The sequence below is a fragment of the Piliocolobus tephrosceles genome, chromosome 9 (genome assembly GCF_002776525.5).
Source record: "Piliocolobus tephrosceles isolate RC106 chromosome 9, ASM277652v3, whole genome shotgun sequence".
In the NCBI taxonomy this organism is placed as follows: domain Eukaryota; kingdom Metazoa; phylum Chordata; class Mammalia; order Primates; family Cercopithecidae; genus Piliocolobus; species Piliocolobus tephrosceles.
The window spans coordinates 112,061,142-112,076,115 of record NC_045442.1 but is presented as its reverse complement, the minus strand read 5'-3'; the positions used below and the strand labels follow the sequence as shown (position 1 = coordinate 112,076,115).

At 35.1% G+C, this 14,974-nt stretch overlaps 1 protein-coding gene across 1 annotated transcript in view; it reads left to right on the top strand.

Annotated features, from left to right (window-relative positions):
* MALRD1 (MAM and LDL receptor class A domain containing 1) overlaps window positions 1–14,974 on the top strand; it is a 701,386-nt gene that overhangs the window by 222,708 nt on the left and 463,704 nt on the right. Inside the window, exon 20 of the mRNA XM_026454821.1 lies at window positions 13,812–13,988. Coding sequence (XP_026310606.1) covers window positions 13,812–13,988 — 177 coding nt within the window. The remainder of the gene's footprint in view (window positions 1–13,811; window positions 13,989–14,974) is intronic.

The following is a 14,974-nucleotide window of genomic DNA, read 5'->3' as shown; positions in this document are numbered from 1 at the left end:
ACAGGATTTCTTGATTTTTTAAAAGCTGCATAATGTTCCAATGTACATATATATCACATTTTCTTTATCCATTCATCTATCTCCATACATGTAAATTGTTTCCCTATTGTGGCTCTTGTGAATCGTGGTGCAATGAACATGGGAGTTCATTGAAGTCCAGATATCTCTTTGAAATAGTGATTTTTATTGCCCTGGATATACACCCAGAATTGGAATTGCTGGATCATGTGGATAGTTACATTTTTAATTTTTGGAGCAACCTCCATACTGTTTTTCATAATGGCTGTATCAGTTTACATTCCTACCAACATGTATGAGTGTTCCCTTTTCTCCACATCTTCACCAACACTGGCTATCTTTTAACTTTTGATAGTAGACATCCTAACAGATGAGAATTAGTATCTCATCGTAATTTTGATTTGCATTTTTCTGATCATTACTGATAGTGAGTGCCTTTTCATATACCTGTTGTCTATGTCTTTGGATAAAAAGTCTATTCGGGTGTTTTGCCCCTCTTAAAATTGGATTATTTGTTGTTGTTTTTTGTTTTGTTTGTTTTTGCTGTTGAGTTGTATAAGTTTCTTACGTAGTTTGATATTAGCTCCTTATCTGTTATATGGTTTGGCAATACTTTCTCCCATTGTGATTTTGTACATGATGTTAAGAGCCCAATTTCATTTTGCTTTGCATGTGGATATCCATTTCTTTAACACCGCTTATTGAAGGGATTATTTTTCCCATTGTGTATTCTTGTCATTTTTTCTTATAGATTACTTGACTGTATATGTGTAGGCTTATTTCTGTGCTTTCTGTTTTGCTCCATTGGTCCATGTTTCTGCTTTTATGCAAGTACCATGCTGTTTTGATTACTATAACATTGCAATATAATTTGAAAGCAGGAAGTATGATGCCATCAGTTTTTTCTTCTTGTTCAAAATTGCTTTATCCAGTTGAAATCTTTTGTTTTCTTTTATATTCTGTATGAATTTTTGTCTCAGAGACAAAGATTTGAGGATCTTAGAGGAAAAGCTTTTAGCTTACAGGAAAAGCCTTTAGCTTTTTACCATTGAGTGTGATGTTAACTTTGGGCTTGTACAGAGGTTCACTTTTACCCACATCCTCCCAATACTTCTTAAAAGCTTTAAGACTGTTACTATATTGAGGAGCATTTCTTCTATTCCTAGTTTGTTCGGAGTTTTTATCTTGAAAGGATGTTAAATATTGTTAAATGCCTTTTCTACATTTTTTTACCTGATTATAAGATTTTAAGCCTTCATTCTGTTAATGTTATGTATCACATTTATTAATTTTCATGTGTTGAACCATCTTTATGTCCCAGGGATAAATTCCACTTGGTCATGATATATGATTCTTTTACACTGTTGTTGAAATCAGCTTGCTAGTATTTTGCTGAGGATTTTTGCATCTATATTCATCAGTCATATTGGCCTGTAATTTTCTTTCCTTGTAGTCTCCTTTTCTAGCTTGGAATCAGGCTGATAATACAAAATGAGTTTGAAAGTGTTTCTGCCTCTTCAGTTTTTGGCAGAGTTTGATAAGGATTGGTATGAATTCTTTAAATATTTGGTGAAATTTAGCAGTGAATCCATCAGGCCCTGAACTTTTCTTTGGTGGGAGATTTTTGGTTAATTATTCAGTCTCATTACTCATAATTCCATCTGTTTAGATTTTTTGTTTCTCCTTGATTCCATCTTGGTAGGTTGTATGTTTCTAGGAATTTATCCATTTCTTTAATGCCATTCAATTTCTTGGAGCATAATTGTTCATAGCAGTCTTGTATGATCCTTTGTATTTCTGTGGCATCAGTTGTAATGTCTCATTCTGATTTTATTTATTTGGGTCTTCTCTTTTTCTGATACCTAAAGGGTTGTTAATATTATCTTTTCAAAAAATTAATTTTCAGTTTCATTGATCATTTTATTTTTTATTCTTCATTGTAATTATTTTTGCTCTGATCTTTATTAGTTCCTTCTTTCTGTTAACTTGGAGCTTAGTTTATTCTTTTTCAAGTTCCTTGAGGTATAAAGATAAATGTTTTATTTGAGATTTTTAAATTTCTGTATTTTTTTTTTTATTTCTTAGGTATTTTGTACTACAGACTTTCCTCTTAGAACTGCTATTGCTGTATTCCATAAGTTTTAGTTGTTGTGTTTCCATTTTCATTTATCTCAGGTTTTTCATTTCACTTTGATTTCTTCTTTGACCTATTGGTTTTTAAGGAGTGTGTGGTTTTAATTGCCATGTTTGTGAATTTTCCAACTTTCCCCTGTCTTTAATTTCTAGTTTCATACCATTGTGGCTAGAAAAGGTGCTGGATATGATTTCAAACTTCTTTATTTGTTAATGCTTGTTTTGTGACCTAACATATTATCTATCCTGGAGAATGTTCTGTGTGCTCTTGAGAAGGTGTATTCTGCTGCTGTTGAATGAAATGTTTTGTACATTATTGTTAGGTCAATTTACTCTAAAGTATCATTTAAGTTCAATGTTTCTTAATTGATTTTCTGTCTGTATGGTCTATCCATTGTTGGAAGTGGGACATTGAAGTCCTTTACTATTATTGTTTTGCTGTCTCTTTCTCCCTTCAGATTTATTAATATTTGCTGTATATTTGGGTTCTCTCATGTTGAGTACATATGTATTTACAGTTGTATCCTCTTGATTAATTGACTGCTATATATTTATATAATGACTTTTTTGTCTCCTTTTACCATTTTTGACTTAAAGTATATTTTGTCTTATGTAAGTCTAGCTTCCTGTGCTCTTTTTGGATTTGCATTTGCATAGGATGTGTTTTTCGTTCTTTCACTTTCTGTATATCTGTCTTTAAAGTCGAAGTGAGACTCTTGTAGGCAGCACATTGTTGGATCTTGCTTTTTTTCTCTTAATCCATTAAGACATTCTATGTCTTTTGATTGTACAGTGTAATTTACTTACACATAAAGTAATTCTTAATAGGTAAGGACTTACTATAGCCATTTAAAAAATTCCTTTCTAGCTGTTTCATAGATCTTTTGTTTCCTTCTTTCTCTCTTGCTATCTTCCATTGTGATGTGATAGTTTTCTGTAGTGGTATGCTTTGATTGCTTTCTCTTTACCTTTTGGGTATTTACTATAGGTTTTTGCTATGTGTTTAACGTAAGGCTTACAAAAGCCAGCTTATAGTTACAGCAGTTCATTTTAAGCTGATAAAAACTTAATTTTAATTCCCTACAAAAACCCTACACGTTTTCCCACCCCAACATTTATGTTTTTGATTTCACAGTTTACGTCTTTTTACATTTATAATATTTAATAACTCTAAATTCAGAATACAGAATACACACTAGTACTGTAATGATAATATGTAAATCACTTAAAACTCTAAATGCGAAAAGACAAATGTTAAAAATAACTGTAACTTCAGTAATTTGTTAATGGATATGCAATATATAAAGAAATTCTTATTTTTAATCTAATCCATTAGACAAAATTAATATTTCCAGGGACGGTAGGAACTTAGACATGTAATACATTTCTGTGGTTCTTTGTGTAACTGTACAATGATGCTATTACCTGAGGAGACAATCATGAGGAATGATGACAGAGTTAAAGAGATTTCCTTATATCTTGACTCAGATCTTTAGGTTAGGAATTATTCTGAGACATTTATATTAAAAAGTGTGTATCTCAAAAGAAGTATTTGCTTTTCATTATTCTTTCTGTACTTCATTAGAAAGGCCAGAAGTATATTTTCTTCAGCTGAACACACATGACAAGAATTTTCTTTCTTGCACTAAGGATTACTGGTGAGATAATTGGTTTATTTAGAAAAATAAAACATTGACTACATCACAAAATACTGTCTGCAAATTAAAAAATAATTTATGTGCTTTTTATTCTCTTTTAAAATTTCAAATTTCAACATGCACATTGGAATTACTAGTTACTAAAATGATTAGTTATTAGAATGTAAGTATTATATGAATATCCATGTTTAAGATATTATAAGTATTTTATTTTCTCCAGGATAACTGTTACTAAAGCAGTGGCACATTGGACAACTGATGATGCCTTAAAATTGATAAAATATGATGGCTATTTTAAGGACGCTTAACATAATTTTTATGATGTCCTCCCCCACCCCTCATACATTGAATGTGTTGTTTTGTTGTTGTTGAACTGAGTTGATTACATTTTTGGCTTTCCTCTCTCATAAGCCTCACTGTCTCACCAGCTTTAGTTACAAATGGTGTTCAAGTCTTTATTCTGCAGAGATGAATGTTTGTTTCAGTGTGAATCAAAAAGCAAGGGGAACAGTGTAAATACTATTGGCTTTACTTTTAAGATACCACCTGCAGCTTTTCGTCTTCTAATATGCTGTCTGGTGTATTCATTATATTTGTCTCAGAATAATAAATTACGTGAAAGCACTGTGTTTTGAAATATGCCTTTCTTTTGTACTTTCTAAAGGAGGTATAGACTCAGAAGAAAACACCAAATTATTGGAAAGTTTTGCAGTTTAAGATTTCAGGACAAAAATAAATTTGAACCTTGGTGATTGCAATCTTAAATATTTTGGTTTTAGCTTCTTTGGTGTCATCTGTAAAGTGATTTCGCATATACATAGGAAAGAAAAATTTGGCCAAAGTCTGTGATATGTTCAATTAGCAGTTTTATTGTGTTCCTAGAAAATAAAATTGAATACCTGTAAAGATGGAAAATGTCATTGAATCTTCCTTATAAAGCAAAAGTATTCCAAAAATTGTTGATTGGCTACCAGAGACAGAAAAAAAAAAAATTGCATAGTTTGTGGCCAACAGCTATAGCACAGTTGTTATAATCGTATCCAAAGAATAGCTATGCTTTCATAAAACCTTTTCTCCTAGAAAATAGATCTAACACAGACACTACTCAGCTACTCAGGAAGCTGAGGAACAAGAATCACTTGAACTGGGAGGCAGAAGTTGCAGTGATCTGAGATTGCGCCACTGCATTCGAGCCTGGGCAACAGTGAGTCTCAGTCTCTCTCTCTCTCTCTCTCTCTCTCTCTCTCTCTCTCTCTCACACACACACACACACACACACACACACCCCAAACAGACGGCTGGTTTTAGTAGCATGGAAGACCAGATAACCTAAAAACTGTAACACTATTTATTCCTAGAAATGTCAAATATAACATAACATGCATTGATTTAAATGTCAAGCTGAGCTTAAAAAGGAGAAATCTCCAGGTGAGAGAAAAAAAAGAGAGGATACTGAGAAATAGAATGGAAAGATAAAGCCAATGCCACAGTTAGAGAGTAAGAGCATATGGGATGGACAAGGTGGAGAAAAATGGGAGAGGAGAGCCAGAAGTGAGTCAATTGCAAAACAACCACAATTAGGCTGATGACTCAGAGTTCTGAAAGCTATTAATTGTTAGGCTAAAGCAAAACAAAACTTTCAGGAAAGAGATTTAAGATGGCATTCAAAGGATAACACACACACACACACACACAAATATTATTTCGCTGCAGCAGATTCTGCAGTTCAGACAAATGAACTTTGTAAATGTGAATCTCAGAAACACACAAAATGAGCTAAACCAGGGATGTGATGAAAAATGTCAAACACATGGGTAAACCTAAATATACAAACAGATGGCAAGTACATAATGCAACTTGAATGTTTATATACTGCTGGGAAGTATAGAATTACTTCAGAAACCAGTTTGGCATTATCTCCTAAAGCTGAAATTATACACACCCTGTGACCAAGCAATTCCATTTCTAGATACATAAGGTGAAATGTACAAAATGAGAAAACAATACCTTAGAAGAATCAACCCCAAAATCATTAATGGTAGAATGGCTAACTACAATATATTTTCATATAATAAAATATTAGCATTCAGAATTACTGAATTATAATATACACATTAACATTAATGAATTAAAGTACTATCTTGAGGAAAATACCACGCTGGATTGGTTAAAATCTCTAATGGTTATAATCTCTGTTAATGATACAGATAAAACTTCCATTCATCTCAAGTTCAAAACCCAAATACCATTTCATTTAAAAAGGCCTGATGTTTACTATATTATGTCACTATTATTAGAATTTAAAAATGTTTGACTGGGTACATTGACTCATGCAAAATACCAAAGTTGCCCTTTAAAAATACGTATTTAAAATTATTTCTTTTTAAATTTTAGCTTTTATTTATTTTATTATATTTTAAGTTCTGGGATACATGTGCAGAACGTGCATGTTTGTTACATAGGTATACATGTGCCATGGTGGTTTGCTGCACCCACCAACCTGTCATCTAGGTTTTAAGCCCTGCATGCATTAGGTATTTGTCCTAATGCTATCCCTCCCCTTGCCCTCCACCCACGACAGGCTCCAGTGTGTGATGTTCCCCTCCCTGTGTCCATGTATTCTTATTGTTCAACTCCCACTGTGAGTGAGAACATGCGGTGTTTGGTTTTCTGTTCCTGTGTTAGTTTGCTGAGAATGATGGTTTCCAGCTTCATCCATGTCCCTGCAAAGGACATGAACTCGTTCTTTTTTTATGGCTGCATAGTATTCCATGGTGTATATGTGCCTCATTTTCTTTATCCAGTTTGTCATTCATGGACATTTCGGTTGGTTCCAAGTCTTTGCTATTGTAAATAGTGGTGCAATAAACATATGTGTGCATGTATCTTTATAGTAGAATTATCTATAATCCTTTGGGTATATACCCAGTAATGGGATTACTGGGTCAAATGGTATTTCTGGTTCCAGATCCTTGAGTAATCACCACACTGTCTTCCACAATGGTTGAACTAATTTACACTCCCACTAAAAATATTTCTTAATGTAAAAATTATATAACTTTTACAATCTCAATAATTTTCATAATTTCAATAATTAGGAAAATACAAATTAAAGCGTCAAATGTCAAATGCAAGGATGTGGAGCAACAGGAATTCACATTAATTGCTGGTAGAAATACCAAATTATATAGCCACTTTGAAAAAGGTTTGATATTTTCTTCTAGAATTAAACATAGCCTTACCATATCATCCAGCAATCAGGTGCTTTAGTATTTACCCAAATGAGTATATTCACACAAAAACCTCGATATAGATAGGTGTTTATAGCAGCTTTATTCAGAATTGCTAAAACTTGGAAGCAACCAAGATATCCTTCAGTAGATAAATAAGTAATAAACTGGATCACATCCAGAGAATGGAATATTACTCAGTGCTAAATGAGCTATCAAGCTGAGGTATGAAGGAAATTTACCTGCCTATTACTAAGCAAAATAAGCCAATATGAAAAGGCTACATACCGTATGATTCTGACAATATGACATTCTGGAAAAAAGCAAAACTATGGAGATAGTAAAAACATTAGTGTTTGCCATTGTTTAGGGGAGAGGGTAGGATGAATAGATGGAGAATTTTTAGAGCAGTGAAACTAGTCTACACGATACTATAATTGCTGATCAAGTGCTGACGGGAATAGAGTGTCAGATTTGGGGTTCCTGAGAACAAAAAGATGCACCAATGTCCAACAAGCATGTGAAAAGATGTTCAACATGACCAATTAAGGAAAATGGAAATCAAAACCACAATGAGACATCACCTCATAGCCGTTAGGATGGCTACTATCCAAATAATAAAAAATGGCATTCATGAGAATATAGATAAATCAAAATTCTTGTGCATTCTCGGTGAGACTGTAAAGTGGTTTAGCCATTATGGAAAGCAGTATGACCATTCCTCAAAAAATTAAAAATAGAATTATCCTGTGATGTAGCAATCCTACTTTCAGATATATATCCAAAATAATTTAAAGCAGAATCTTGGAATTTTTGCCTCCCCTTGTTTGTTGCTACATTATTCACAATAGCTAAGAAGTAGAAGAACCCAAATGTCTATTAACAGATGATTGGATAAAGAAAATGTGGTCTATACATACAATGGAATATTATGCAGTCTTAAGGGGGAAGGAAATCCCATCACATGCTACCACATAGATGCTGTGGACTGAATGTATTTTCCCAAAATTTATATATTGAAATTCCAGCCCCCAACGTGATGGTGTTTGTATGTGGGATAATTAGGTCAGGAGAGTAAAGCTTTCATGGTTGGAATCAATGCCTTTACAAAAAGACAGAAGAGAGCTTGCTCTTTTTCTCCCTATTCTCTACCATGTGAGGATACAAGGAGAAAATGGCCAGCTGCAAACCAGGAAGTGGGCCCTCAGCAGACATCACATCTGCTGGCACCTTGAGCTTGCACTTCCCAGCCTTCAGAACTAAGGTAAATAAATGGCTGTTTAAGACACTCACTGTGTGATAATGTGTTATGGCAGCCTGAACTGACTAGGACAATGGATTAACCTCAAGGACATCATGCTAAGCTAAATAGGCCAATCACAAAAGTACAACCATTGTAAGACTCAACTCATATGAAGTATCTAAGGTAGTCAATATCATAGAAACAAATGTAGAAAGGTGCTTACCTAGAGCTGGCAGGAGGAAGGAAGGAGAACAAGTGTTTAATGGATATAGAGTTTCCGTTTTTTGAGATAAAAAAAGCTGTAAAGATCTGTTGTACAACAATGTGAATAGCCTTAACTCTATTTACCACAATAAAAACAATTAGAAAGCAAACATGAGAAAATACAAATTGATACAAACTAGTATTTGGATAAGAGTCCCTCTGAAGGCATTAGTGAAGGGGTGGAAAGAGGAAGAATGAGGTCTGAGCTTTATAGAAACGTTTTCTTTCTTTCTATTCTTTCTTCCTCTTTTTGTTAGTATAAAGATCTGAAGCAATGCTGCAATAACAATTTAGTGGAGTCATCTATCATATATTTTTTTTAATTTTATGAATGTTTAAAATTATTCATAATTAAAGGTATTTTTTAAAGAAAAGAAGATGTAATTGAATCTGAAGCAGTTCAGTCGATGACTTCTTTGTCTCAAATGCAAAGTTATTGACACTCAGTTCACTGGGCTTGTGTCCTGCCCTGAAATGCTATTCTCTTGAAGGAAGAATAATAAAATCAGAAATCGGCCGGGAGCGATGGCTCACGCCTGTAATTGCAGTACTTTGGGAGGCCGAGGTGGGCGGATCACGAGGTCAGGAGATCAGACCATCCTGGCTAACATGGTGAAACCCAGTCTCTACTAAAAGTATAAGAAAATTAGCCAGGCGTTGTGGTGGGCACCTGTAGTCCCAGCTGCTTGGGAGACGGGGGCAGGAGAATCGCTTGAACACAGGAGGCAGAGGTTGCAGTGAGCTGAGATCTGCCACTGCACTCCAGCCTGTGTGACAGAGCCAGACTCTGTCTCAAAAATAAATAAATAAATAAAAATAAAAAATAAAATAAAAAATCAGTAAATCCTAGATATTTGTGACTAGAAGTGCATTATCGAGCAAGTTTAAAGTAGTACAGTCAGTGAAGAACATCATATATGTGTTTCCATTTAGCTGTTTATTGAAGTTTCTGTGTATTAAGGCAAGATGATTAATTGTAAATCTCTATTTTGAAGAATAGGAAAACGTGTGATTCACGTTTTTTAAGACTTTTATTGTTCTAGTAATGTGTATTTACCCTGAGCTTGGAACACAAATTTACCCATTCTCTCTTGAAATTAACACATGTCAAAATGGCTGCCTGAATTAGAGCATAGAACGCATTTCTCAGTGCAAATGACAGTCATCTCTGTGGAATTAAAATCTTTGTCTTCAACTAAAACCTTATTATCTAAATATGGAACAAACCAGCTTGAATGAGCATGTGCTAAAGTGAAAGAACATGACATCCTGCTTTAGTTAAAGGCAAATGCTTATTGAAACTTTGACAAAATACGTCACTTTCGAGATGACATTTTTGATATAGGACATAAAAATAAAATGTTTACATGCATTTTCTAATGCATTTTAGTTATATATATTTTCAGTAAAATTATGTAAGTGAATTATGCTCTGAAATGTCACAACAAATTTAGCAATCAAATTAGAAGATTATTTTTAAGACCTTGTATTTGAACATTTTGAAAGGATGATTTTCAAAGAAATTTGTTCCATATATTCCACTGAGACATACAAAATATCCATCAGCCTGGCCATTGAATGTTTTGCAGTTCTCAGCAAATTCCCTCAAAAGTAATTTTTATAATCTCATTTTAGATTTATTTGAAAATAATTTTTCAACAAGGTTAGTGAATTTTTCTTTCTCTGTTTCAAACTCTGTCCTTCAACATCTTCAAAATCATCAGCATAGGAGATATACCTAATGTAAATGACGAGTTAATGGGTGCAGCACACCAGCATGGTACATGTATCCATATGTAACAAACCTGCACGTTGTGCATATGTACCCTAGAACTTAAAGTATAATAATAAAATAAAAACCATCGGCATTCAAAAATGATAAAACGATTCTCTTTTAAATTTTTTTTCAAATTTTATAACATTGGATGTATCAGATTTCTGTGGAAGGTAATAACTTTCACCTCTAATTGGGTTCTTACTTTCGTTCAATGACTTAAACGTGAGTATATCAAACTGGATGTGGGATAAACTTTCCAACCTGTTAGGATCTGCTTTTTTTGTGTTGATGTCATAGGCTTTCTGTTCTAGGATAGAAAATATTTCCTTTTACATTTATTTTACTTTGTTTTTTTTATTTTTAATTTTTACTTTGTCATGGGAGTGGGGACGCGGGGTCTTACTCTGTCACCCAGACCAGAGTGCAGTGGTGTGATCTTGGCTCACTGCCGCCTCAACCTCCCCACCTCAAGTGATTTTCCCACCTCAGCCTCCCACATAGTTGGAACTGCAGGTGTGGGCCACCATGTCCAGCTGATTTTTGTAGTTTTCATTTTTGTAGAGATGAGGTTTCACCACGTTGCCTATGCTAGTCTCAAAATCCTGAGCTCAAGTGATCCACCTGCCATGGCATCCCAAAGTGCTGGGATTACAGATGTAAGCCACCACACGTGGTGAGAAAATATTTCTAATCCCTAAAAACTGACTCCTCTTCTGTATTTTATATATCTGATCTGGGGAATAGAATGTTGATTTACTTAACAATCCATTAATCATTTCAAACTCACCCCTATGGGATCAGAATACTATTTCCTTGGTCTTAGTCGATCATGTACACTGAGCTCTATCTGGTAGCCTACCATTCCTGGTCTCTCTTCATTCTCTTATTCATTCCTTCCAAGAGGAAGGAGGAGCAACAATGGATTGGTGGGTTTTCAAGAAGAACCTGAGTATGCATGCCTGGTCCCTCACCTCCTCTTTTCTTTTTAGTGTCTACTAGCTAAGGAAATACGAAATCTGGTCACTTTTTCCTTGCTATAGTTTCACCCAGGGTAGCCTGTAAGGCATAGTTCTGGGTCTTATTTCTGGGCTTTGCATTTTAGAGGACCACTTGTCTACAGAAATAGGCAATTTTCTTCAGGATTAGCTATATCAATAAAAAGTTGATATTTTGATCTATCTTCAATCTTGGTTCTTAATTGCCTCCACACTTGAGCTAAGAAATAAAGTACTAGTTATTGGATTTTCCCTGAATTCCCAACAGCATGTAAATCCCCAGTCCTCCAGATACTGAACATTTAGTATGGCTCAGATTTTTGCTCTTTCCTTTGAACCATCTCTGCTTTAGTTATTAGTTGCCTGGATTAAAGAAAGAGGTTAACTATTATAACTATTTTTTTTTTCCCAATGTTAGAGCAACCTACAATTCATGCTCCACACTGATGACAAAAGGTGTATCTTGAAGTAGACATTTTATATCTTGTTATTTCTCCACATTTTTGTGTGTTTATTTCAGACTCCTAAGTTGATTTCACCTGGCTCTTTATGGTAACTGTCTACTCTCCCATTCCAGATCTAATGAGTCAATCAGATGCATGCTTATCATATAACAAGATATTATATTAAACTCTCACAGTATTTAAAATAAACAGTTTAATATATTTCCATGCATTCACACAAGTTTTTTCTCATTGCCCATAAAAACCTTGTATTATTTTTCGCCTAGCAAGATGAGCTCATCAACCTTTGAAAGTCAGTTTAAGCATCAGCTTGCCAAGGCATCTTATTTGACTCCCATTTGATACATGGTTTTCCTCTGTTTTCTTTCAATATACTGTGAAATCTTCCATTTGTTATTTTGTTCATTCACTCTGGTTTTCATTGGTCCGTCTGTCCGTCCATCCATCCATCCATCTATCCATCCATTCAATTGTCCATGTTAGCATACCTACCATGTACCATAGTCTGTGAAGGCCGGGCGCGGTGGCTCAAGCCTGTAATCCCAGCACTTTGGGAGGCCGAGATGAGCGGATCACGAGGTCAGAAGATCGAGGCCATCCTGGCTAACAAGGTGAAACCCCGTCTCTACTAAAAAATACAAAAAAAACTAGCCAGGCAAGGTGGCGGGTGCCTGTAGTCCCAGCTACTCGGGAGACTGAGGCAGGAGAATGGCGTAAACCCGGGAGGCGGTGCTTGCAGTGAGCCGAGATCCGGCCACTGCACTCCAGCCTGGGCGACAGAGCGAGACTCCATCTCAAAAAAAAAAAAAAAAATCAATTAAAAATCAATGAATACTCTCGTGAATCTCATGGAAACCAGAGAAGAGCATGAATAAGTGAACAAAATTATACACACACACACACACACACACATATACATATACATACATACCTATACACTCAACAGACTATGGAGGATTCACCACCAAACTGGGAAGCAACAGCCTGGGCTCCAGAGTTGGACACCACACTCACCAGACAATGGAGGATTCACCACGAGGCCGGGAAGCAATAGCCTGGGCTCCAGAGTTGGCCACTCATCCATGCACAGACAAAGAGAGGTCTCATGAAGCTTCGGCACAGTCTGGGACCCTAGCTCTTTTCGTAATGAGTTGTTTGGCATGAGGTCCAGTCACAAAGGTCATTCCTGATGGGGCCTAAGGAACACAAAAAGGTCGACTTGTTTTTGCTATTGTCTGTTGTTTTTAAATAACTAACATATAGGAATAGATTGACATAGAGATTTCTTCGAAAGGACGCTGGATGAAAGCCTCAAGGGGCTCACACAACCTGTTCAGGGACTTGGTAATCATTCTTTGTGTCCATGTTCAATTGAGTTCAGATTTAATATTTAACTTTTTCTCCACAGCTTGGATTCCCTGCATCTACCATGTGTATGGCACAGACATGTTATCAATACACATTTATTGAATAACTAATAGTCAACATCTATAAATGTCTTCCACCCTCAGTAGTTTCAGAAATTGTAATCTTGTACAAAACTTCTAGGTGAGGATTTCTGGTTTGACTCTTTCCTAAAGCCTTGCATTTTGAATATGTGAAAATACATTAAACAAAGATGAGGAGACATTAGATTTATTGTAGCAGTGGAAGAACAAAGGTTATTTACCTAGTAGATTAGAAAGTTATTTAGATCTTTACTCTGGTTCTTAATTCCAGAATCTGAAACTCCCTTGGTTCCTTCTGATTCTCTAAGCCCTGGCCTTGGGCCTCCCATGTATTTGGTGAGCTCTGAATAACTTTTCAGTAATTTCCATCTGTACCTTAATCATTTTTCATGATCAAAGTTATTTACTTATTGACTGTTACTAAAACAAGAGCCTCAATTTTATTTTAGCAGAGTAGTCAATACTACCCACTGTTCTCTATGATATTAATTGTAAGGCATATTTAGAAAGCTTCACTGTGTAAAACCTTTAAAGAAGTAGAAAACCTGCTAAATGATGCCTGTATATTTTTTCTTATCAAGGTAATTTGCCAGCAGACTTCCCAACTCCATCTGAAACCTCGGTGCCTGTAACATTACCTCCACACAACTGCACAGACAATGAATTTGTCTGCAGGTCTGATGGTCACTGCATCGAAAAAATGCAGAAATGTGATTTTAAATATGACTGCCCTGACAAATCAGATGAAGCATCCTGTGGTAGGTGGATTCTTAAAATTTGTTTATTGCTACAAAATAGATAAGAAAATACAAGTGTAATCTCTAAATAGCACAGCCTAGTATCATAGTTAGATATTTTCAACATGAGTTAGTGCAATTTCTAAATGTAACAGTTGTTCATACAGAAAATTGTAATGGAAGAATCAGAATGCATTTTCTGCCAGGCCCAGTAAGAGGTAAGTGTCTTTAGATTAATGTTTTGGATTGAAAACTATGATTTTCACAAACTTTACTTGACTCTGGGAGTAGCATTTAGCAGCTCTTTCCATCCATTCCCTTTGATCTGTACTCCTGACACTATAAAACAGGGAATGTTTAGGGAGGTAGCTTTATAGTACTGTCAGATTAATTCATTCAAATTTTGCCATTGCCAAAATGCACATATAACATTAGTACTATTAAAATATGTAGAATTAATGAGAAAACCTATCTTAATGCAAATGGGACCTTTGTCCCCTGTGTCCTGGTTTTTACCTGCCAATTCAATGGCTTTTCCTAAATGGATCAAAGACAAACTATTTAATTTAAAAGTAGATTTGTAAGCCAAAGATACAGTCTTAGAGGAGAAAGATTAATCTTTGTCTGAATGAGGAAAGCATAAGATCAGAAGGAGTAAACACTTTGTAATATCTTTCCCTTCGCTATTCTTCATGGAGTAGCCTGCGAATTGACTGTACCATCATATTTCTCAAGTGTCCTGATAATATTAAGGGCTCAGAACAGACAGATAACACAGAGAAAGTAGTGAAACCCTTATTTTATGTCAACCTTGTGAAGAAATTCTAGGACTTAAGAAATCCAATGAGGTTCATATTTATTCTTCTAACCCAGAAAAAAATGTTCCTTAATGTACAAATACACCACCAATTAACTATCTAATCTAGACCAAAAAATCATAAAAGCAAAGCCGACTCACTTTGTGCAGAAGAAGAGACAGTAATTAACTCAAGCTAGCCAGGGATTTA